We start from the raw sequence: 25,024 nt of genomic DNA on the forward strand, positions 1-25,024 counted from the left end.
GATAGAAGTGGAACATGGAAAATGGATTTTAGATGTGAGAAAATAGGAAGGACCTGCGGTATCCAACTGTTAAGCCGTGAACTGAAATGAGATTAATGAGCCAGAAGCTGGAAAAAAGGGTGAAGATGATAAGTCTTAGTGGGAGCTCGCTATTTTTCCTTCTTATCTCTGTTGGGTGATGATGAGAGCCAGACTCAACGCCTCTGTGTTCACAACTTAATTCGGAAACAAATGTACAGTGGTCACCTGAAGGCAAAGAGATAAAAAGAAAAGAAAAAGAAAAAGAAAGGTACACATTTCTGAGCAAACTCAACACAGTTTTCTGTTCACTGACACACTGAATCGATTACGATCCAATACAAAATGCGTTTCCAAAGTTCTGCCTTTACAAAGATAAAAATACAGTGGTGCTTTGAATTAAGAGTGACCCGACCTACAGGTTTTTTTAGATACAAGCAGATATTTGAACACAAACAGTGGAGCAACGCAAATGAAAAGATAATACCACAAGCATATATTCTTTATCCTTTGTGGAAAATATAACTTCAGTTAACTTGGTCTGTCTTTTGTTACACCGCCCCCAGGTGGCTAAAGCACATGCAGCAGAAGGAACGGCACAATGTCCATTGAATTGAAGTTTTTTTTTAAAAAGTGGCAAAAACCATCTTTACATTTTATTTAATTATGTCCTAACTGTATGTTGTTGTTGTTGTTTTACAAAGTACAATATTGTAGAGTGCTATTTTTTGAAAACACATTACAATATTTTTTTTTTGGGGGGGAGGCTGGAATAGATGAATGGCATTTCCATTCATTTCAATGCAAAAAGATGATTTTAGAGAGTGTTTTAATTTACGAGCATAGTCACGGAACACCTTAAACTCATATTTCAAGGCAATGCTGTACTGAGTTTTAATTCAACTGTTGATTAATTTGATAACCCTGCACTTGTGATACAGCTGTTTTTCCCCCCGTTTTTTTTAAATAAACAGTATTCTTATCTACTTGTGGTATTATGACAGTGTATCTTATGAAGTGTCCAGTGAGTGTGAACATTTCCTAGTACAATTCTTTTAATACATTCAATTAGATCCCATACAAGAAAATATCCATGTAAAGCTGGTTTCTTGGATTTAAATAGGAGGAGACAGTAACAAAGGAAACCAAATTTAGGAGCCTTTATTAAGAATTAATTGGGGATGGGCAAAATATTCACGACCTCATTTGCTGATTAATCGTGTCTCGGGGCAACCGAGGCAAATTGGAGTGCACCATTTGTCTGCAACTAATGGAGGAACTCTTAATGATAATAACCTAGTTGGTTGTATATAGAAGCATTTAACTAATGAATTGTATTTTGTTATTATTATTTCTTGTACTGTTAAAACTATATAAAAATTACGATTAAAAAACACTATTTCCTTACTATTTTCCTCCATATCAATTCATATAAAAATATTACATTTTAATCTAGTAAATTTAATCTAATGCTTACTGAGTTAGCCCTAAATAAAGTCTAATATCATGATGTTAGGTGGCTACCCACATACCGTACGTTAATTTTGTTTTGTGAAAAAGAGAAAAAGATGTAATTTAAAATTCCCATATTTACATCATGTGCTCTGCTCTTCCATTACCACGTCAAGAAACCACTCAAGCAATCACGACTCATTCCGAGCGAGACTGTGTTGTTAATTTCACGCTAAATGATCACTGGAGGAATTCTGTTCAAGGCAAACATGTAAACCTTGCAGCAGAATCCCCCGTGGATGGCGCCATCACGAAGATAAGATGTTACCACAAGGAAGCAGAGGAATCTGGAGGAACAATCAATAAGATACTTTTCTCCCTGGGGGAGCGCTAATTAAGTACAACGAGGCTGTAAATGGAAGGTAGAGAGGGTGTACAAGGGGAAATTGTAGTGGCCATAATAAACATCTGAGAATGCGTATGGCAGTACACAAGCGCGAAATGAATTGAGAGCTGTAAATGGCTTATAGATTCAGCTTGAGTGCTTCATAAAGCAGCAGAGACCGAGAGCACAGACGAGACAGTGTTGTTACGAGGCAAGTCATACATTGTGCGGCCAGCTTGAAATGAACGGTACCGTAGGAGCAATAAGAAATACATCTGCGCCAACACTCATTCAGGAATGGGAGCATTTGTTGTTGAGCATATGCTGACTTTCGTAACCTTTCTCTGTCATCTCGGCAGCCTCAAAACGGACGACTCGGCTCGGTGCATCATCTCAAACTGTTAAAAGTACCAACTAAGTTGTTTGCAATATTAACTTGGGTTCAAAGTGCTTTCAGGGCGACTGTATACTTTTCTATGGTATGCTAAGGTCACAATCTCGCACGATCGTACAGACTCTATGTAAACATCTGTCTGTCCATTTACATGTACACAGATTGTAGACAAACACCCTTCTTTTGATTCACACAAGAGCATGCAAAATCCTCTTGGACCCGTCACATCCTGGTCACCACCTTTTCCAGCTCCTTCCCTCGGGTAGGCACTATCGAACAATGCAAAATAAAACTGGCAGACATTCCAACAGCTTCTTCTCTCTTGCCATTAACTTCCATTATAACATGCCGACAATTTTGTCTTGAGATTGTTGTCACATCTCTTTCGGGCCGATTATAAATTATTCATGCACTCACTGGAGCACTCTCGCCACTCAGCACTATTTGCATATCTGTTGTTGACCAATAGTGGCCACTCATGAGTCTCTGCGCCATTTGCACAATGGTCACTATACCAGACTATTGCTCTATTAGTCATTTCAAACTGCTCTAAATTGCCAGCGGACTCATGGCTCCAACTACCGGAGACAAATTCCCTGCTTCCTTTTTGACATACCTGGCAAATAAAGATGATTCTGATTCTGCCATACACACCACTTATGACCGTTAGAGACGAGGCGAGCGAGCGAGACAGTCGCTATTCGTTTAAGGTTCACGTCGCATGTGGCTGTCTCGCGCCAGCCGTCTTTGTCGCTTCCCACCTCCCGCACCAAACCCAACCGGCAAGGCAATAGCGAATTGGATGAGTGTCTTTAAATAGACCATATAAAGAGGAGATGTCCATTGCAGTAATTAAAAGTCTTTAGTTCCCCACGCCTACAGCTTGCCCTGGAAGTGTTTCTCCTCAGAGAGCCGTGCCTGACTGGCTGCTGGTGATTATCCACTTGAGTGCTTCATCACCCACAGTTGTTTGCTGTGCACTGTGCAGAGAATCACAATTGTTTTGGTTTTTTTGGTTACTATTATCCCAAATGATTTTATTTGTTTGGCCACTCATGCCAACAAACGTATTTATAAGCACACAAAATATAACCTGTAATAATGGCCTCGCCTGCTTGGCGAGGCCATTTTGTTTGTCTTTTTTGTTTTGCTAGTCTAATCCAGATTTATTTGTTGACAGAGCATAATTGATTTTTGCTTTTTTTACAGCAGACTGTGTTCAGAAATGTCATACCCTGTATACATTAAGTAGTTTAAAACACCTAAATCTGTGCATGCATAGAAATACAGTACACGGCACTGCCACGCTTGCATTTAGAGTATATACATAAAATAGATAACTTGGATACCCATATATCTTAATTATTTACGTACTTCTGGGATAGCATGCCTTGTGCACTAAATAACATGGCATATAACACATTTCTCACCTTTTTTTCCCCAAAGGTTAAATGTAAAATGTATGTAATGTTCAAAACATTTTCGTGTGCAAATGTTTATAGTCATGCTGACAATTCAGCGCTAGGGTTTAGCCATGGTATATTGTTTATAGATGCATAAGAAACGTTTATGATATGGAGGGATTGAAGGGTTACTTTAAAAACGCATTCATACAGTTACTGGTTACCCGTTACAAATGTAGTCAGTAACGTAACCGAAGTAGCCTACGATAATATCCAAACAATGTAACTTTGTTACATTCAATTACAAGCCCAATTCCAATGAAGTTGGGACGTTGTGTGAAACATAAATAAAAACAGAATACAATGATTTGCAAATCCTGTTCAACCTATATTTAATTGGATACACTACGAAGACAAGATATTTAATGTTCAAACTGACAAACTTTATTGTTTTTAGCAAATAATCATTAACTTAGAATTTTATGGCTGTAATACGTTCCCAAAAAGCTGGGACAGGTGGCAAAAAAGAGTGAGAAAGTTGAGGAATGCGCATCAAACACCTGTTTGGAACTTCCCACAGGTGAACGGGCTATTTGGGAACAGGTGGGTGCCATGATTGGGTATAAAAGGAGCTTCCCTGAATTGCTCAGTCATTCACAAGCAAAGATGGGGCGAGGTTCCCCTCTTTGTGAACAAGTGTGTGAGAAAATAGTCGAACATTTTAAGGACAATGTTCCTCAACGTACAATTGCAAGGAATTTAGGGTCCATAATATCATCAAAAGGTTCAGAGAATCTGGAGAAATCACTGCATGTAAGCGGCAAGGCCGAAAACCAACCTTGAATGCCCGTGACCTTCGATCCCTCAGGCGGCACCGCATCAAAAAGGATGAAGGATATCACCACATGGGCTCAGGAACACTTCAGAAAACCAATGTCAGTAAATACAGTTTGGCGCCACGTCCGTAAATGCAACTTGAAACTCTACTACGTGGCTTTGTAGTAAAAGAGTGCGGGTACTAGACTGGCCTGCCTGCATTCCAGACCTGTCTCCCATTGAAAATGTGTGGCGCATTATGAAGCGTCAAATACGACAACGGAGACCCCGGACTGTTGAACAGCTGAAGCTGTACATCAAGTAAGAATGGGAAAGAATTCCTCCTACAAAAGCTTCAACAATTAGTGTCCTCAGTTCCCAAACGTTTATTGAATGTTGTTGAAAGAAAAGGTGATGTAACACAGTGGTAAACATGACCCTGTCCCTGCTTTTTTGGAACGTGTTGCAGCCATAAAATTCTAGGTTAATGCTTATTTGCTAAAAACAATAAAGTTTAACAGTTTGAACATTAACTATCTTGTTTTTGTAGTGTATTCAATTAATTATAGGTTGAACTTGATTTGCAAATCATTGTATTCTGTTTTTATTTCTGTTTAACACAACATCCCAACTTCATTGGAATTGGGGTTGTACTTTTTGGATTACCCCAATACCATATATTCCAAAATAAACTATCAATCAATTATATATATTAGTCTAAATGTCCCTGTCATTTGTAAATTGTTTTTTTTTCTCTAACTGTAGAATACAGTTACCTTTTTTTGCATCCTAATTATGTAACGCCGTTATATGTAATCCATTACTCCCCAAGCCTGATTATATGTTATTGTTTATTTTATGACGATAGACGTGAAAAAAGTACAAAAGGGCTTTTACACAAAAGTACAAAAACAAAACAAAAACACTTCTTGCATGGGCAGTGATGAAACAATCAAAATTGAAGCAATGCAGTCTGTTTCATACGCTGCGATTATTCCATCCATATTGAACATTGTTCTTCAAATGGAAATATCCTTTTGACTCAGCGCGGCTGTGACGCGTTCGCCTCATATTAACGTACACACTTGACACACTTAACACGCGCATACAGGAGCAGCCATTATTTCAGTCACTTCAAGTTGGAACATTGTTCTAGTGAAAATGCGTGGGCTGGTAAATTGTCAGTGTGTTCTTTAAAGGGTTGTTTCATATTCAGACGGGCACAGTACTGAACTAGTTTTTCTTTTGTTGCTTGGTCCACAGCTTTGGTAACAAATACAGTCTTGCAGTGTAACATCCAAATACTTTGTCACTGCACTTAAGTAGAATTTTCACATAGCTGTACTTTGTTATTTATATTTCTGGAAACTTTCACTTTTCGCCCTTTCCTAATTAAAATGTATTACTCCGATATATTTCCCCGAACCATCTTCGTTACTCGTTACCACAAAATCAAACCAGAAATGTTTTTTCGTTGATGTAATGCCTTAACCACGGAGCATAAAGCAGAAGAATAGTCCTGCCTGATGCAGTAGGAATACTTCTAGGGGGGAAGTCATGAAAATGAGATGCATGTTACCAGGAAGTCTTTAAATGGGCGTAGCAGCTTGAGGCCATGCAAACTTCGCTCAATAGCCAACACACAGCTCTAACTACACTACTAATGTAATAAACAAAACAAAATAAACATCTAATTTGAATAACTCAAAACAATAAACATTCTAACCACTTTTGAATGACTTTTACTCCAGAACGGAACCCCTGCAATAAACAAGGGGACAAGTGATTTCTTTGAAAATTGCAAACGTCGCCTTTACGGGTACTTGTTTTTTTATTTTAATCATTCGGTTGGACCGCGAAAAAAAAAAATTAATTTGTAACTGTCTCTAACTGGGAAAGGTTCCTATTGATTTATACATTATATTTCTCTGAACATGCAGTTCTACACTATTAAAGGTTATGTTTTTAAATAATTTTACAGTGTTACATTTGTTTTTTTTCCACGACAGAGCTTGACTTGGATGTTATTCGATTGAGCAGGTGTACCTAATGATGTGGATGAATATAAACAACTTTCTCTCTGACGGGGCATTTTCAATGCCAAACCCAATTACATGTCAGCGCAATATTGTCCGACGCCATATAATTTTGATCAACAATAAAGTTCTACATTGAACATGTCAAGCTTATTATTATGCTAACATGGCCGCAGTGCAATGTGGTAATCGTTCTAAATGATGTATTTGTCAATAAGAACAAAGCTCATCTGATTAAGGGGCCCATAAACATCACCACGATGGACGTAGGCCATTTCATCCTGATTAGCTGATTATCTCACTTGTTCTGCGCATGCGGGTATATTGTTCAAATTGATTACAGTAATGAGAACATAGTGGACCCACATTGTCTTTTTTGAGTGTGTGTTGTCTGAGTTAAATGTAAAGCAATCACTCAATTGGATTTAATCAACTAACATTTTTATAGGGGGAAAAGGTCACATTACAAAAAAAAATACTGCAGAGTATATCTTTATTAATGGGAATACTCACTATGGCGATGTGTGTTTGTGTGGTTTGGCACAAGCAATAAGCAAAAAATGATTTTCCACTCCTGGTACTAAAATAATAAGTACAATTTAAAATCGTCAGACATTTTACCGTATCTGTACAGCATACAGTAATTACAGTCATTCTGGTTCTTGTATACCTCCTAGATAACAATAACATTAAAGTAAACGACTCGACGGCAGAATGAAGCATAACAATCTGAAGATCAAATTTAAACACAAATTTAAACTTAAGCACTAGGCTCCCACTAAACAGCCATTACACTCACTATCATATTGGCAACTTTTGTTTTCTAATTGTGGTTGTACTATGTATCTTTAGAGCCTCCCTCATACAGTACAAGGCATGACTACTAAAAAGGCTACATTAGGTGATTTTGTACATGAAAAACAAACCACCTAAAAAAAAATGTAAAAATAAAAAAACACTGAACACAACAATAAAACAATCCTCTAAAAACAAGTGACACTGCAGTTTTGCTGATTTCAATGTAACTTTGAGCCTTTTTTCTTCTCTGAACAACATTGGAATAAATATTCCACTAAAGGTCACAAAAAGCTGAAGAAAAAGCGAGCATTTGTAATATACTGACACTTTCATGTAGCTAAATTACTCTTGCAGTTCTACACCACAGCAATCTACAACCACAGCAAAAAAAAACAACAACAATAAAATGTCAAACAATATCTGACAGTGTCAATCAACACCTATAGTCATATTTGTGCCTCTGTTCATCTATCTTTGTCAGCGACATAGAACAGTTAATTGTCCTTCCACTTACAATTTTATTGTATTATTGTATTGTATTTACAATACAATAGTAGCGTTATGTTCAACTAAACAGGCCCACATTTCACACTGAGTAAGTCAATTTGGGAGTCCATTGAGACGAGATCATCATTATTTCAGTATTCAGTGGTGACTTGGGATATGAGTGACTCGAATTGTGTGTTTTGTGAGACATGAGAAGTTTGCTGTCAATCTAAACAGTAAACAATGACATCTTGTGTAGTTAAAACAAACACATAACCTTGCCTCAAAGTCTGCTAGCTTAATGGGAACAGGGAAAGTCATAGCGAGGCTAACAAATAACATCTATGTGGCAGTGTTATAACACTTCAAAAAAAACACAGATATTTGAACACAAATGGTGCAGCAACACATATAGACAGACAATATAACAATATTCGCACGCATATATTCTTTATCCTCTGCAAAAAAACAACTAATAGTGCTGCTTAGAGTTGTTGTGAAAGTCTTCTTCGCGTGTGTCTGCCTCACTGTATTAGACTGCCCCCAGCTGGCCAAGTCACGCACACCCGAAAGAGCCCCAATAAATTATTCATGACCCACAAACTCTTTAATTCTTTACATTCTACTTACTTATGCTAACTTTGGATGTTGTTACCAAGTAATATATTATAGAGTCCCATTTTTCATCTTAAAAAACATTCCAAACATTTTTGTAAAATTTTGGGGGTGGGGGGTGGAACAGATTAATGTCGTTTCCATTCTTTTCAATGGAAAGTTGATTTAATTTGAGGTACAGGTGTTTTGGGTTACAAGTGTGGCCACGAAACAATTTAAGCTATGCTTTTTGTGTTTACTGTAAAGCATGTGCCTTAGCTCAGTAAAGGTTGGGAATGTATGAGGTAAGAAAAGGCTACTTTAGACTCAACATGCCAGGCCTTTTTTTTCCCCCCACCACCTCAATGCAGCAATCAGACCCAAGCGTGGACGCTGCCCACCCAGTCCATTAGCCTCCCTCTGTACCGTGCGCGACTGATTGGCTGAATGAGAAGCAGGAGTCGAAACCTTCGCAGCAGGCCGCAGAAGACCGCCGCCGCCACAACCACGAGCGGCGACATCATTACAAAGCCCAGGATGATGAGGGCCGAGCAGCTGTTGTCGTCAAGGTAATTGCAGATGCCCGACGAGCTGTCCAGGATCTGTGAAGACACACGGGGAAGGGCGTAAAAGTCCACATGGGGCCCTTGGAAGAGGGTCTGAGTGGAGCCTCTGGTGAAATGATTTTTTTGGCTAGTTACTGCTATAAGTGAATGCATTTGTGTTCATATTTGTGAAGGAGAGACGTCATGCGGGCAGTGAAGTGTGACGAGGCGAGTGTCTCAGGGTTGGCACCAACTCTGAGCTGTCAATCAATGACGGTGATGGTGAACTCCACACTCACGCACACAACACACACACACACACACACAGATGACAGATGATGAGGCAGTCAACATTTTACAACCCCAAACTTGGGACGTTGTGTTAAACATAAATAAAAACAGAATACAATGATTTGCAAATCATGTTCAACCTATATATTTAATTGAATACACTACAAAGACAAGATCAGAATCCGAATCATCTTCATTTGCCAAGTATGTCCAAAGAACACACAATGAATTTGTCTCCGGTAATTGGAGCCGCTCTAGTACGACAACAGACAGTCAATTCTGATCTGATTCTGATTGTGAGATATTTAATGTTCAAACTGATAAACTTTATTGCTTTCAGCAAATAAACATTAATTTAGAATTTGATGGCTGGAAATTTTTAAATTTTCATATATCATCAATGACAACGTTGAAATATTGCAAGCGTTTTTGTGTTACCAAACATGAACAATAGTTGAAAAACTCATTACCCCTGATTTCTGATTCTAAAACTAGTTTATAAATTTCATGCGTAATAAAGATTTTTGTGGTTTCACAGTCATAACGGCCATCTGAGGGAAATTGTAATTACAATGTGGCCCGTGACAAAAATGAGTTTGACACCCCTGTTCTAAATTGTCCATTGGTGGAAATGTGAGTGCCAATAGTTTGCTGTGAATGACTGGCGACCAGTCCAGAATGTATCCCGCTTCCTGCTCAAAGTCAGCTGGGATCCAGCTCATCCCAGACCCTAACAGAATATACAGAGGACCCCTCCTATTCACAGAGGTAGGGACCAGACCTGTCTGCGAATAGCGAAGATCTGCAGGTCATTGACGGCCGTTATAATGGAAAAAAAAACGTTTTTTTTTTTTTTTATAAACCTAAAAGATTATTGAATAAGCAGGGATGTATATTGCCAAAAAGTATTTGGGGGGTTGGTTCCCTCCCCAAAAGAAAAAAACAACAACAAACAAAATCCGCAGGTGGTCCACTGAATGTGCAACCTACCGAAGCATTCGGCAAAACAAGTCGAAGCACTTCCTTTCGGCTCGGATAAATGGGTGAACCTTATAGCAGGAGACCGGGACAAAGAACCAAACATATATTAAATTATATTTGACCAATTAAATTATATTTGACCAATTAAATGACAATGCAATATATATTCATTTTTTTGTCCAAAGACACCAGCCATAAAGAAAACAACATTTTAGTTTGGGTTCAAATCATCGTGTCATCAACCCATTGATACGCTAGTTACCGCAGGGTACACAGGAAGTCCGCGAACCTATTTTCCGGGGACAAGCGCTATCGAAAATGGACGGATGGATTGATGCTTTTGCTCCCATACTGCACTTTGCCTGCCTGAATAGTTCACAGTGAGCGTCACAGCGGCTGCGAGCTGTGCGTAAGGAGGCAGGAAGTCTAGCTGCAATTAAAGTCACCACAATTCGCTCAATTGCCAACTCATTTGCAAGGAGGCTGGTTTGCTGCTAATGACAATAGTTCATATTTTGGAGACTTGTAAAAGACAGAAACATTCTTCAGCATCAGCATTGGATTGTTCCTTCCGATTTGGGAACTTTGACAATTAGCCCCGTAATTGGGCCAAATTGACTAGAGCTGGTTTTCGAAAATAAATCAAGTCCTAATGAGGACAAGAAAAGTCTGTTTAGATTGTCACTCATCCAGGCTATGGTAAATGGACTTTTAAAACAGGTTAAATTAGCTTGTCCCGCTCTTTAGTAATTATACATTATTTATTCATGATTTCAAGCAGCAATTATGATTCCCTACACAATTAGTGCATGAACACGAGTGGCCGGCTGGAGGTCAATTTGTAGGGCTCCGGCAGTGCTTTTCCAGTCACATATGAGTGAATAACAGGGCGCCATAAGGTGGCGGGTGATGACGATTCCATGGGCACGTGACTGAGGGTCCGCCTAGAAAATAGTATTTTCAATTTTCAGCATTGACGTGATGGGCCCCAAAGCCCCAAATCCAAAACCCTTTGGACCTCACCTTGGTTTACCGCCCTCTTGCCGGCCGGGTATTTCCTCCACGCTCTTGACACTATGGATGTGCCATCCTGCAGGAGCTTCACTACCTGTGGGCTGCAGATAACACCTGATGCTACCATCCAACCATTTACATCCATTTTCTATAGCACTTGGCCTCACTAGGTCGTGGGTGAGCTGGAACCTCCTCCGCCTGATTTATGCAAGAAGTGCGGTAGACACCTGGACTGGTCGCCAGCCAATCACAGGGCACATTCGCACCTACGGACAATTCAGAGCAGTGATTCTCGACCGGTTGGGTTACTGAACCGTTTCGGGGTCTGGGGAAAAGTTTACAAAATGCCGGCTATACACACTCCGAAACAGAAGGTGGCGACGATGCCATGTAATGCTAACGGAATCCCGCCATTTTATTGTCATAATTATACAATCAATATGGCTAAACGCATGTATGACATAGACTGCATGAAATATGGATTTTTTGATATTAAAGACAAAAGAGGGGAATGCTGACAAGCCATTTAATTACAAGTTAAATGAACAAAACCATTTTTTAATATACTTAAATTGCTTTGTGTTTTTTAATGTCACCCTGATGAATATATTTAGTGTTTGGATTAATAACTGCTGCATATTTATTTATTTATTTATTTATTTATTTATTTATTTATTTATTTATTTTTAAAATTAAAATCCAGCCACTTGAGAGAGATATTTTTGTCTCTACCGTTGCACACTTTTGTTGTTGTTCATCATTAAATCTGAACATTACATCTATTGGCACACTGTGATATTTTGTCACATGTCGGGTTCAAACTGCAACATGTTTTTATTAAATACATAAGAGATGTTGAAAATGTTCCTCGATTTGGGTCAGGGCTTGTGATGGTGGGTCCCAAAGCCCCACCAGTTGAGAACCAGTGATTTAGAGTGTTCAATGAATACAAAATGCATTTCATTGTAATGGGGAGCAAGGCCGAGTATCTAGAAAAAAAAAAAATCCTCCTCAGAACTGTGAGGCAGACGCGCTCACCACCAGGACACTGTGCAGTCAGTGCCTCACGCTACTATCGGAGCTCAAATTGATTCACAGTCGTTTTTTGCTTCCTCGCTCGACAGGTCGATATTTCAGAAGTGTGATTGACTTGCACCGTGATTATTATGCGCTCACTTGATTATTTTGAGCAGACTATTTTCGGTTTATTGTCCACGCTGCCATACAGTAGTGAAATATAATATCTGCAATGGTCACGTGCAGGGCGGGGTTGGCTTGTTCAAGGGCATGACTGTAGATCTTCACAGGAAGATGAGACACCGAGACTCAATGTTTGTCATTGCCATGGCAACCACAAATCACCTATTTCAGTCACCCATTGTGTCGGTGGACTCGCCTGGAATATGCAAACATCCAAGACTCTAATAATGGTCCCCTATTCTCCCCGATTCGACGCCCCTGACTGTACATGAGAAAAGAGCGTGAGAGAACTAGAAATGGGGAAATTCAATGTGGAAAGATGATGAGAGATAAGAGCGTGCTCATAGAACATATTCAACTTGTATCTCGAGGCTCCAAGCACTGCGCTCCTGTAACTGTCGTAATCAACTCACCCTGGAATGGCACAGGAATCCAACGTAGAGCAGCACCACTGCGGGCAGCAGCACCAAGGAGAAGATCAGCGTCAGGAGCAGAGCACCAGCCAGGAGCACACACACGTTCCAAAGGACCAGAGCCGCCCCGCACACCACGCAGCCCGACCCGCTCCTCCGGCTGCCCCACGCGGAACTCTGGCTGTGGGCCACAGGAGGGGGCAGCATCTTCACTCGCTCGCCCATCCACAAGTCTTCCTCCCTCTCCTCCTCGACTGAGCCTTCGTCGTCCAGGTCAACATCCGTGCCACACATCCTGAGAGGAAGGTACAGTCCCATAAGACTATTATCATTATCAGATCAGATCATTATCCCCTTCCCACCCCATTCCTGATCGTCAGAAAGTCATTAGACTAAATGCCAAAAAGCATCCTATAGCTTTCACACACACACACACACACACACACACACACCCTATTGATCAATCCTTTTATCATTGCAGAGAATCCATTGTAATCTTAAACGTGCAGAACATGCACATACTGCAAACGAGATTACAAGCTCAGGAACGCATTCACGTATAGCCTAGCGCTTCATTATAACACACTTTATAATCCTTTGGTAACATTTTCTATTTCTATAGCAACAATTAGGTGCGGATGTAAAGTGGCATCAGGGAGTAAATGCTGCCTACCTGCAAGTGTGTGAGGCTGCTGCAGACAAGTTTTCAAATGAGGTGCTGGAGAAAAATCAGCTGCCGGTTGAGGCGACGGCGGAGCGCGTGGACACTTTGGGCTCGTTGGGGCGCGCGACCCGAGCCCGCGTGCGCGAGCAGCGCACGCACGCTCACGTGGCCAAAGGAGGTTTGTAGTTTTTGTTTTGTTCCCCTCCCCACATGGATCATTTCCGTCATGGCAAATGATTTATGATGTGTACTTTTATTGAACCATTTAGTTCCAGCCTTGTGTTTTTACAACTTTTTGGAAAATGATATGCTCTGTTAAGTTTGATCATTCGACCAGTGAATGTATCCGTCAAGCTTTAGCACCTTTTTAAAGGCAAACTGGAAACAAACCTAACCGATTTAAAATAATAAAATCATAATAATAATAAAGCTTCACTAAAAAAACTAACCTAAAAAAAAATACCATTAAATGGAAGAGCTAAGTTGAGTATTTACAATGTGCAGGGCAAATAACATAATGAATAGAGTGCTTTTAAAATCAGTCAAGCAAGTTATCCAACCAAGTCGGATAAACTCTGCTCGGCTTTGCATCACTAAAAGCATGTTGTTGTTGTTTTCAGATTGGAGCTTGTTGAGCAAATGTTCTTACTGATAAGAGGTCATTGATGGATTTTCTACATGGATGGCACATTCTGCACAGTATTTTCGAGAGAGATTTCTGTAACACAAATGTACAGTATATACACTAGTACTGTAAAGTGTATGTGTTGGACCAGACATGTATTAGTTGGTACTCTGGTGTGCCTTTCCAATCATCAAGTGTGAAATTATACAAACAAGTAATGATTTGTTATCTGCCACTTCCCCCCCCCCAAAAAATGTGATGTTAGAGTTCTGCTAATTTACATAATATAGCCTGAGGCAGACAGCTGAGCGAAGTCAGAAATGATGCTGAATTAGCAACATTTCTTCTCGACACATGAGTTTATCACCTCTTTTTGATTTTTAATTCATTGTAGGTTCCAAAAAATAAAACTTCAACCCAATAACATTTAGGGCTCTATTTTCAGGACTGCCGTAACTCTGCGAGGAGGCGTTTTAGACCGGGTGTTGGTAATTTGGTGGGCCGGCGTACATCAGCGTATTTAAAAGTGGGACATCTGCACTGGTGTGGGTGTGTTCACAGCCGACTTCTTCAATCCACTCCAATCGAAGCGGCTCCTCTCATTCCCTTTAAATGTGACGCAATAGTCTCGCATGGAGACGTCTCTTTATGCAGAAGAGGATGCAGCGATTCATGCATTACTGGAGCATTGAACCTTATTAAATGTGGAATGATCTCGTGAAAACTGCTGGTGACTTAAATATGTCCGCCGACCTTATGTATCTACTGTATAACCCATCCAACGATCATTCCTGGCTACGTTCACATCTTGCTGGCAGCTTTAACAATGCAAATCTCCCCTTCAATGAAAAGGTAGATTTTTAGTTCCTTTTTGAAAGTCTCTAAGTATTTGAGTGTCCTCAGGTGGTCAGGGAGAGCATCGCACCAGCGAGAAAAAGCAGAAGGCCCAATCAACCATTGGCCGTAGATTGGACCTGGGGGTTGAAGGTATTTTTGGAAAAGAGGGTGCGTGTGGATGGGGACAAGGGGGGGCATTGCCATGGATACAGAGATGTGTTAACAGCCGGATTTTGTATTCAACCCTGCGGGGTAATGGGCAGCCGTTGAAGTAAGTGCAAGATGGCAGGGGTCATGTGTTCCTGTTTTCGTTGTCTCGTCAGGATTCTTGCAGCTCTGTCCTGCATTTTGAGTTCTTAAGGCTTCGTAGCTTCTAGCGTTACATGTACACTTCTCCCGGCGAGGTCCGACCGCAGTGTGGTAGTCGATTAGTGCTGCACGGGCGCTTTAGTGGGATAATGTGGCCAAATGCTGTGGTTAGGAGGAGCAGTAATGATGGAGAACCAGCATCTGCCGCCATCAGCGGGTCATTTGTCGCATCGACCGCAGAGCGGATTCCGTGCTGTGGGCTGAGCGGAAACTAGACTGAAACGTTTCGAAGAGGTTATTGCACTTGTTCCCGAAGCTGTTGAAAGAAATTGAATATTTGCTGTGGGTTTGTAGTTGGCTAGGACTTCTGGATCCAGGGTAGAGGCTTTTCAAAAGAGGTCTGATGACATTGAGCTTTAATGTAAAGTTGATGGGGGGGTGGCCTTTCTGGAGGGAGGGAGGGAAGGGATGTATGAATTCAGAGATTTGTTTCTAAATATATTATACGTTACATGTTTAAAAAAAATTGCTAAAAATGTGCAAAGACTGGTGCAAAGGAGTTGAAATGTGACTATTAACAGAGTATTTTTTGGACACAAATATTGCCACTATTTTATTTTTGTGTTTACAACCACCACTATTAAATTGGACCTGGAAACATGGCCGAAATTGTACTCCAGTGACCACTCACAGGCCTGATAAACTTTACATGTTACAACCCCCTTGCAGAGGCTACCAATAATCCTTTACGCAAACTATTCCTTGAGTGACATTATTGCATTGGTTTTCCAATGAAAAGCGATATCGCAAGGATTACCGTTGCCATGGCGCACTCCAAGGGGATACCATTTGGAGCCACACAACATCGCATTTCGTCTCATCTTTTGATACAATAACCTGTGACGTCCGAATCTATGTCGGTCAGCTATGTAGCCGTGAGATAAGGAGGAGATCAATTTGTCGTGCAGTCGGTCCATCGCTGCTCAAATGGAATTACATAGAAGAAAAAGGGAAAGATAAAGGGTAGTCTACAGGAACAGAATTGACGAGAAACAGAAGAGAGGATCCGGGAATAGATGATGGGGACTGATTGAGGCCTTCGAGCAAAGATTAGGCAGTCATTTAGGCAGCATGTGCTGTTCCTGATTTGAAGAACATCATGTCTAACTAGTGTTCATGGTGACCCATAAATGTGACCTCTTAGGATGTCTTCCATCCGGGCTTGCAAAGTGTGGACAGTGAGCCTCCCCTTTATAGAACATCAGCACCTCCCATTCTTTAAAATGTCACAATTTAAACAATTATATAAAACTTAATAACCCATTTCAGAGAATTGTTGATCATATCACAGTGAGTCTGACTGGTGCGTATCATGCTATTAATGTTTTAAAACCACTCTGCAGTGGTGGCCTGAGATAAAAGTGACCATGCTCTATACTAGTGTAGTTTATAAAAACTTATAGTAATAACATAATTAAATAGTATGTAAAGCATTAAACAGTTTGTGCATCATATTGCGGCTCCTTCTGGTGTGTGCAACCTCTCACCGGGGGCAGTATAATACAGTCATGCAGGCACAATCGAAGTAGAGTTTGGAAGTGACTCAGTCAGCTGCAGTAAAAGTAGTCATTTTTCACAGAGGATAAAGAATTTATGCTTGTGAGTCTTGCTCTATTCTGTCTACCTGTGTTGCTGCACTCGTAATCGATGTCTGCCTGCACTCCAATCAAAGTCACCAAAATCATGTTAGACCAGCGGTCTCAGCAGGCGTAAGTTTACTTTCTGCCACCAAATTGTCACTCCGCCAAGGTCATGTCAAAATGAATCAAATGCAGCTATCACAACAATTTTGTAATTTATTGTAATCATTGCAGATAAAAGGTAGCTACCACAGTTCATCAACAGACTATGGTTGTGTCTGGATACAACAAACATATTTTATCAGGAAACAAAAGCAGTGCATTTATAGGCTCATGTGTTAATATGATTTGAATCTATTAACAATGGATAAAATGAATTTGTAAATGCGTTTGCAGCTTTTAAGACAAAGTGAATCACATCTTCAAAGTGCTTCTGCAACACTACGCATTAAGAACGATGCAAAGCGTAGGAGAACGGAGCGGCGGGATGGGTAAGCCCTACCCTCCGTTTGACGTGTGTGGAAGAGGGTGATGGCCTGCGAGTGTGTGGCCGTGCTTGGAGTGTTTGTCTGAACGGGGTGGTGGGTGAGAGTTAGTCTCGCTCAGGGTGTCGGGTAAAGACGGAGCGTCCAGGCTGTTGTCTGCCGGATACAGCTGCATCATGGCACCTTCCTGGGCGCCTTCCTTACCGCAGGACTGGCAGCTGCAGTGGAAGATCCTCTCTACCAACTTGTCCACGTGAGGAGTCTCTTCATTCCCTGGGCACTCCAGAGTCACCTGTGCGTACATAAACACAAACTGCTTTCAGAAAAGTGCGGGTAAATGCATAACAGTACATCACAGTTTAGCAGCGCACAAACAAATGTGTATGTATATATATATATATATATATATATATATGAGGGATGGAATGTCAAACGTCGGTTCGACTGTGTCGGTTCAGTTTGCATGTGTCCCATTCGCTTCGTAGGCATGCACTCTCTTTTTTTTCTCATTTACTAATGTGGCGAAGCAGTGAGCCGTAGTGCTAATGCAAGCCAAGATGGCGGCACGCATGGCTGCAGCGGCGTGTATGCGGTGCGTTCCGAAATTCAATCTGACGCCCTAACTCTACTCTGAGAATGACAATGTTGAGCACATTCCAACAAGCGTTGTGAGTTATCGAACGGTTCGGAGGGAGATTTTCAAAAGCACCTTTCGACCAGCCCGAAGGTCATGAAGCCAAGTTAGCAAGCTAGCAACCAATGTTACAAAACTTGCTTTTCAATTTGCAGAAGTAAGACGACGTGAAAAACTTCAAATAAATAAATAGCAAGTCCAGCTGGCAAGTGCACTTTGCCACGCTTGACGACCGGACATGTCAACAGAGAACACAATCTGATCGTGTACACCTCGGCATGAAATATCAGCAATAATTGGAATTTAATGCCCCACCATGCTCCTTTCTCTTCTACAAAAACAGGATCAACTGTGCGTGTCCAACTTTTAATGAGCGTCAATGGTTAAACTTTTTTTCACCCCAAACCGGAACAATTGTACTCATCATTAACTGTAAACTATTTATCTTGCTAATTTAAAAATAGATATACATATATTTTGCAATATTTTCATGAATATTTTCATTAATTTTGTCTGATTCAAGGTGACTCGGCTGAACGGTGGGGCGGTGCCCTAGCGCCCTCTATTGACCAGCCGCCACTGCATTCGAGGCATTTATTTTGTGCAACAAATTTGACCACTTTTGGGACGGTCAACTTCGAAAGTTCCCGCTGCATAAATTCCCGGCGAATCTTACTGTTGCACAAGCTAAACTTGTGCTCCAGACCTCACACAACGTCCCCTCACTGTTTGGATTGTGCATTGAAAATGATCATTCAGCAGTTTCATCAAGTTCGAGCATGAGGACCAAAACAACTGTGAGTGGTATCCTCTTTCATGAGCTCTGACTTTGTTATTTCCAGCTCCACTTAAAGTCATGGAACAATAATCATAACCACGAACACAAACATCCATTTGAAGATGATTAAAAGTCAGTTGAGTTGGACTCGTTCGCTCTCTCTCCCAGATACACACTCTCTCTCTCACACACACACACACACACACACATACACACTCAACACGAGGAGCAAAGTGACTACTCTACCAGGTGTCTGTTCTTTGTAAAAGATGCAATATTTTCCAGTGTAACATGAGGTGACCTCACCTGTGCCCCCACCCGCCTAGTCTACATGGCGTCCCTCCAAAGTGCTTTCTCCAAAGCCTTTGTTGTCGCGAGACTGGATTCCTGCCTCAGAGGTACAATGAACTGTAGACGCTTGTGGAACATGGACTTAACATTGTCAACAAGCATAGGAAGAAATGCACCGTTGTCATATGTACGTCGTTGAGTCATGAACAGCGCTTGTTTGGAAGTTGTGTTTTTGGGTGAGAATACCAAAAAGTCCGCTTGCTCCGTGAGCTAACAAACATGCAATAACTCTTACCACTTCCCACTGAGTCTGTGCAGGCATGCAGGAGTCGCAGTGCACCAGAGACTCAGTGGACTGCGGGAATGTGTTGGGGACGCTGTAGCTGAAACATTGGCCCAGACAAGCTCTGCAAGGAGGACACAGGCCATTATCCCGCGTCACATTCAGATGCACGGCCAACGCATCCATGTGTGACAGAAAAAGGAAACAGAGCTCACTGAAATCACATCACTCTACATGACGATATTGGTCACGTTTAAGATCATTTTAAACCAAGTTCAATAGTTTATATTTTTCACATCTTTAATAATATTCATAATTTGGTATTTGGCATGCCAGCTTTGCTTTGTGGTGTTGCCTTTTTTTTATTGTGGCGATACTGGAAAAATCTACATCTATCTAGCTATCTATCTAGCTAGCTAGCAATCTATCTGTGTTTTCCAAACTACATTGAGCCAAGGCACATACTGTCCGGGAAAAATCTCGTGGCAGCTTAATTGTACCTTCTGCCATCTAGTGGAAGAGCATCGAATTGTTTTGCCTGTTACAATATGTCGCTTCACTGCCAGCCTTCCCAGTTAACATGGATATTTGACTTCTAAAGACGTCAATGGCAGCGTATGTGTTAATTCATAGATGAACAAATATACATTATTTGTACAGTAAAAAAAAAAAAAATGCTTTTGGAACGAATTAAGGGAAGTTGGATAATGAACACCAACTGAACACCTTATGATCTCACTCAATATTGTGCCGTGGCACAGCGGCTGAGAATCGTGGTCTGGGATGTTTTTTTACGTCAATCTATTTCGGGGGAATTTGCTAGGAAAGTAATTTCCAACCACTGTACTGTAGGAAATGATCCTATTTCACTGAATTGGTCCAACAAATACCATTTAAATTCTCCTTCTGTGTTTCTTCCTGCCAGTATATCAGCCGTATTCAACTAAACAGGCCCATAGTTTAGACTGAGTACATTTGTGAGTAAATCGAGGTAAGATAATCATTATTACAGTACCTACATATTTGTTTGGTCGTGTGTTGTGAGATTTTTCTAATATAAAATATTGTATGCGCTTTGGCTCAATAAAGGTTGGTAAACACTCTGCTAGGGAATGCATTCTTGAATAATAGTAAACAATATTGCTGGTTTAATACAATAGATGTCTAGTGAAACTACAGTTTCAAAGTAAATAACCAAACTGAGTGGAGCAGATAAGTTGTGTAACTCCACCCTACATAAACATGGACGCACACAGCATTGCAGATTGATTACACGTCAAAGTATACTAGTCGCAGTTAAAGAAGCGATCTCCATGTAACGTAAGATCATCTTCAGTACTGCGAATGGAACACCTTTACAATGCTTGATAAGACCCGAATTTGACTTTTTATGTGCGTCGGTGCTGCTGTTTTGGTTAGCATCTGAGTTGAAATGGGCTCCGCCGTTAACTTTAAATGTACGCGTGTGAACAATTGCATCGGTAAACTAATTTCAACCTGTTTTTTGCGGACGGGATAAGGGACGTGTCTTTTTGGAGAGGCTTTTATTTGTGATTCATTGGGATATGATGAGAACTTTTGCAATGGACACTATTGAGGAAATATTGTTCTATACACAGTATTCACATACACTGCGTTTATTAGTTGAATTACTTTTTTTCCTTCATTATTTGGCACTAATAGTGTTGCTAATGTAATTTATTTGCACTGACCAATGAAGTGACTTGCAAAAATGGTATTCTATTCTTAAAACTAGTCATTTCCATAGAAACAAATTCTAAACCTCAAATTTCAAAAGAACATTCATCGATAAGCTTCATGTATTATTCTGTTTATTGCATTTATGCACTCTTTATGATGTTTTAATATGAGTGACGTTCCTGTTTTCCAGCCTCGAGCCTCACAAGGCCACGTATAGTTTTGTCGATATACGAGTGTGTGATTGTTATGCCGCACATAGCTCTCAAAACAAAAGCATCCTTGTTATGACTTCATCTTGGACTGTATAAATTGAAGTCTGTCAACCAGAGCTGTATCTCACTCCGTGATGAGCATTTTGTCAACCCTGTTTTATTTGCTCCTGAAATGAAGACAAAATAAGCCGCTCGTTTCACATGAAATTATTACCCCAATGCAGACTTTCTACAAGAAGTTTCTCTTGACATAAATGTTTTTTTGTTTTTTTTTAAATCGCTAAAATTGTTCCAAAAACGCATCATTGAATACATGTCTCCCCCAATCTTCAGTTCAGGAAATAAACACTCACACTATTTGCGAAGACACTTTATAACACAATTTTAATTCCTTTGTTAAGTTTTATAATGAATCACAAAGGATATTTGTCAGACACTAGGAGAGAATATTCTCCTGGTTTGTAGATTACCTTAGCAAAGCAGTTGGTGCCCACCATTTTGGTATATACAAATGTCACTGCACGTGGTAAATGGTTAGCATATTCAAAATGACTTCAATAGGATTTTGCTGGCTTCTGCTGGAAGCAGTTTTATGTGGAGCATCAGAGCAGCAGTAAAAGACAATGAGCTTGCAAAATACAACAATATACTGCAATGGACATGAGGCTTTTCATTTGTTTCTGTTGCTGTTTGTTTCCTAAAAGCCCTTTCAGAAAATAGTCGACCTCAGCTTGTGGAGGACACTGAAATATGACTTGTTTAAAACAGTATGACGAGATCACAAGATAGAGGCGAGGAAGGACACAGAGGACGGGGGGGGGGGGGGGGGGGGGGGTCTCATTCTGACCTGTTTTGAATAGAGCGAGGCTGACATCCAGTGTGCCCGACTATCTGTGTGATGTTCTTGGCCTCGCACCAGGCACTCTTGTCAGGGAACAGCGCCAGGCGGTTGATGTGTGCGGGCGGTGCCGTGGCATACAGTGCAAACAGGCCGTAGCAAATGAGAATGGTCTGCCACATGACTGCACCTAAACGGGCACAACATAGTAGTGTGTTACTAACCATCACCAAACTCGTTCGGTGTGATTTTATTCACCCAAGCAAACACACTGCGAACTTTCCGAAGATATCTGGACCTGTTTACGAAGTATAACAACTGACATTGACATGCTCCGCAATGATGTAAATCACCGGTTGCACGGAGGACATTAGGGTGGACTCGACCCACATTGTCCCTAAAAAGGCCCAACAGTTGGAAGAAGGAAAGCCTTTCTGGCCTCAATAGCAATGCTGTCCTCACCTCCCTCTTTAAAAATGCCTCGGCCTGTCAAGTCCTTTACAAGCTAGAGTTTTAACACGTTTCTCCTGCTGCGCCCTTTTTGGTACTCTCCTATGAAGCAGACACAGGCAAACCCCATGCAAATATGCGTAAAATACCATCCCATTTGATTCTTAAAGGGTTTAGTGTTGCACTTGTTAGTAGAAAAAAATAATAGTCCAAATCCCTTACAGCAGGAGTTCCAGAACCATCATACTGAAAATACATCACATGCAATAAACACAACAGACATGACTTTATGAAAACAAACATGAATCGAAAAGTCATTTGCCAAGATATCGTGTGCCTGCTTGATGATCACTAAATCAGCTTAAAGCATTTTACTCTGACAATAGACGACTCCAAAAAATCTGTCCGCTGCCTATTTTGGGCCCACAACCTGAGGTTTGAGAAACCATACCTTGCAATGATATTTGCAGTGAAATATGGAAAGCTAAACAATATGTTCAGTGACAATAGTTGAGTTCTAATTTCAGAACAATCTTCCCATATAAGAAATCATGTGAAGTGAGTTCCAAGCTCAAAGTGTCACATTCATAAAACATTTATCAAATCTACGGCTGTGGTTCCCAAACTTTTTACAGCCAGTACCAGCTCAAAAATGTATCACCATCATGACCAACATTAAAATACGGTAGGCCCAAGTGTCCATCAAAAAATGAGGCAGAGGTTTTATTCCTAAAAACTATATTTGATAAACCACTGGATGCACAGTGTGAACATTAACACTGCTTTAAAACTGCACTTCAATAATGACTCAATTCAAATGTATTTCCATAACACTTAAATACAAATGGCAGCTGCAGTAAATCAATGTTTGTAAACAGTTCTAAAAGATGAAATGCAAATTTGTTGTACTTAAAAGTTAAATACGACTGAACTCTACTTAACAATGTACAATCCTGGATTAAAAAAAAAAAATAAGACATGCAACATTTTAACAGTCCTCACTTGCATATAAGTATAAAAACAAGTTCGCCACTGTACGATGCAGATACATTTTGAACACGGCTGACGGAAACATAATGGCGAGGAAACTGGGAAGTGTTTGCAGAGCGATAGTTTTCTAAGTATTGCTGGAATTTATATAGCCTTGTGGGACAGAGCAATATTTCCGTTGGCAGGCAACATTTAACACGCATCTTGAGCTTTGGGTTTGTTACATCGGTATGTGGTTTATGAAAAGGATTGAGGCAACACTGTTGGTTGCAAAATAGAAAAAAATGCATGAAATGCACCTTTAGTTAGGACGATTCTTTGGTCGTTTTCATAAAGTTTAGTAGCCATTGTACATTTAGCTCCATGCTCTTTGTGTATGTTATTGATCATTAATTGTACAGTTATGTTTTATTGAGCGATCAGATTTTTTTCTGGTTCTATGGTTTATAGATATAAAGCAAAAAATTAATACTAGGGAGTCAAGCCTTTAAATACTCAATGAAATTAAGTCTCATGAGACTTAATTGTAAGGTCAATATGCTTTCCTAGTCAAGTGCCATTTCGGATTCTACGGTTATCATCACATTCCACTTTGCCAACACTGCAGCTTTTGAAGTAAAAACCAAAAAAAAACAACAAAAAAAGTCAAAGTCAAAACAAGTCAAGCCTTTTATTGCTCAATGAGTTTAAGTGTCATGAGATTTATTGGGTTTTAACTCCAAGTTATGATTGGCTTTTTTGTCTGTTCGACTTTGGAGGTTCCATTGTAACACTGCGACACAACACAGTAGTTGCAAATATAGTAAGATGATTCGTTTCTAATTAATTTTGACGCACCCAACAGCACAATCGCAAAGCAAATAAAATAATGAGGTTAATTTTTATTCCTAGGATTTAAAAAAAAAAAAAAAACAAGGGTTTTTTTTTCATTTATCACGCCATTGGTTTTTCTAGCGTCGAACTTTGGTAGGTCACCGTATAGGGAATGAACTCAAAGTGTGCTTAATAAATATGAACTCCTGGTGATGACATTAACACGGGAAAAAGTACCGGCCCGCTGCGTTACCGTTGCTACGCGTCGTCGCCGTCTCCAAGGAATACAAAATGATGTCTTGATGGTTGTTTAAAGCAAATTAGGAGAGCGTCCTGCTCTGCGGTGGAACATCCGAGCCTGCTATGTCATTTAGCGGTCACATCATCCAGCAGCAGCAGCAGCAGCAGCAGCAGCGGCGGCGGCAGCGGCAGTGGCAGCAGCGTGCGTCCGGGTCCGAGGAAGGAAGGGAGGAAGGAGGAGAAGGAGGAGGAGGAGGAGGAGGAGGAGGAGGAGGAGATGTGCCGTGCGCGACGATCTCATGTCAGGCTCCATCAGCCCGGAGCGTCCCTCCCCTTCCTCCCCTTCTTCTTTCCTTCTTCTCCTCCTCCTCCTCCTCCTCCAAGTCCCAAGTTGAAAGCCGCTGAAAA

The 25,024-nt window shown here is 40.6% G+C and overlaps 2 protein-coding genes across 3 annotated transcripts; both read right to left on the bottom strand.

Moving 5' to 3' along the window:
* Positions 1-5,416: 5,416 nt before the first annotated feature.
* On the bottom strand, positions 5,417-13,685 carry LOC133484129 (transmembrane protein 88). Of its 2 annotated transcripts, XM_061786274.1 has the most exons (4): positions 13,500-13,685; positions 12,827-13,121; positions 11,223-11,314; positions 9,005-11,143 (listed from the first exon to the last, which is right to left on the bottom strand). In XM_061786274.1, exons 2-4 carry the CDS (start codon positions 13,118-13,120, stop codon positions 11,002-11,004), a joined length of 528 nt encoding a protein of 175 aa, XP_061642258.1. In that variant the 5' UTR covers position 13,121; positions 13,500-13,685; the 3' UTR covers positions 9,005-11,001. The 2 variants fall into 2 exon arrangements, with proteins under 2 accessions (XP_061642259.1, XP_061642258.1); XM_061786275.1 differs by lacking the exons at positions 9,005-11,143; positions 11,223-11,314 and adding an exon at positions 5,417-8,984.
* Positions 13,686-17,097: 3,412 nt separating this feature from the next.
* nbl1 (NBL1, DAN family BMP antagonist) lies at positions 17,098-24,946 on the bottom strand. The gene is made up of 4 exons (XM_061785936.1): positions 24,630-24,946; positions 22,133-22,313; positions 19,385-19,496; positions 17,098-17,678 (listed from the first exon to the last, which is right to left on the bottom strand). The coding sequence occupies exons 2-4, from the start codon at positions 22,303-22,305 to the stop codon at positions 17,400-17,402; spliced, it is 564 nt and encodes a 187-aa protein (XP_061641920.1). The 5' UTR covers positions 22,306-22,313; positions 24,630-24,946; the 3' UTR covers positions 17,098-17,399.
* Between the last annotated feature and the right edge of the window lie 78 nt (positions 24,947-25,024).

The sequence above is a fragment of the Phyllopteryx taeniolatus genome, chromosome 9, assembly GCF_024500385.1.
Source record: "Phyllopteryx taeniolatus isolate TA_2022b chromosome 9, UOR_Ptae_1.2, whole genome shotgun sequence".
Classification (NCBI taxonomy): Eukaryota; Metazoa; Chordata; class Actinopteri; order Syngnathiformes; family Syngnathidae; genus Phyllopteryx; species Phyllopteryx taeniolatus.

Coding starts and splice junctions, on each gene's coding strand:
- nbl1 (XM_061785936.1), bottom strand. CDS start 22,305: ATGTGGCAGACCATTCTCATTTGCTACGGCCTGTTTGCACTGTATGCC. Junction 19,497..22,132: donor CCTCGCTCTATTCAAAACAG/GTCAGAATGAGA, acceptor TCCTCCTTGCAG/AGCTTGTCTGGGCCAATGTT. Junction 17,679..19,384: donor CACAGACTCAGTGGGAAGTG/GTAAGAGTTATT, acceptor ATGTACGCACAG/GTGACTCTGGAGTGCCCAGG.
- LOC133484129 (XM_061786274.1), bottom strand. CDS start 13,120: ATGTGTGGCACGGATGTTGACCTGGACGACGAAGGCTCAGTCGAGGAG. Junction 11,315..12,826: donor GATTCCTGTGCCATTCCAGG/GTGAGTTGATTA, acceptor TGTTATCTGCAG/CCCACAGGTAGTGAAGCTCC. Junction 11,144..11,222: donor CAAGAGGGCGGTAAACCAAG/GTGAGGTCCAAA, acceptor ACTATTTTCTAG/GCGGACCCTCAGTCACGTGC.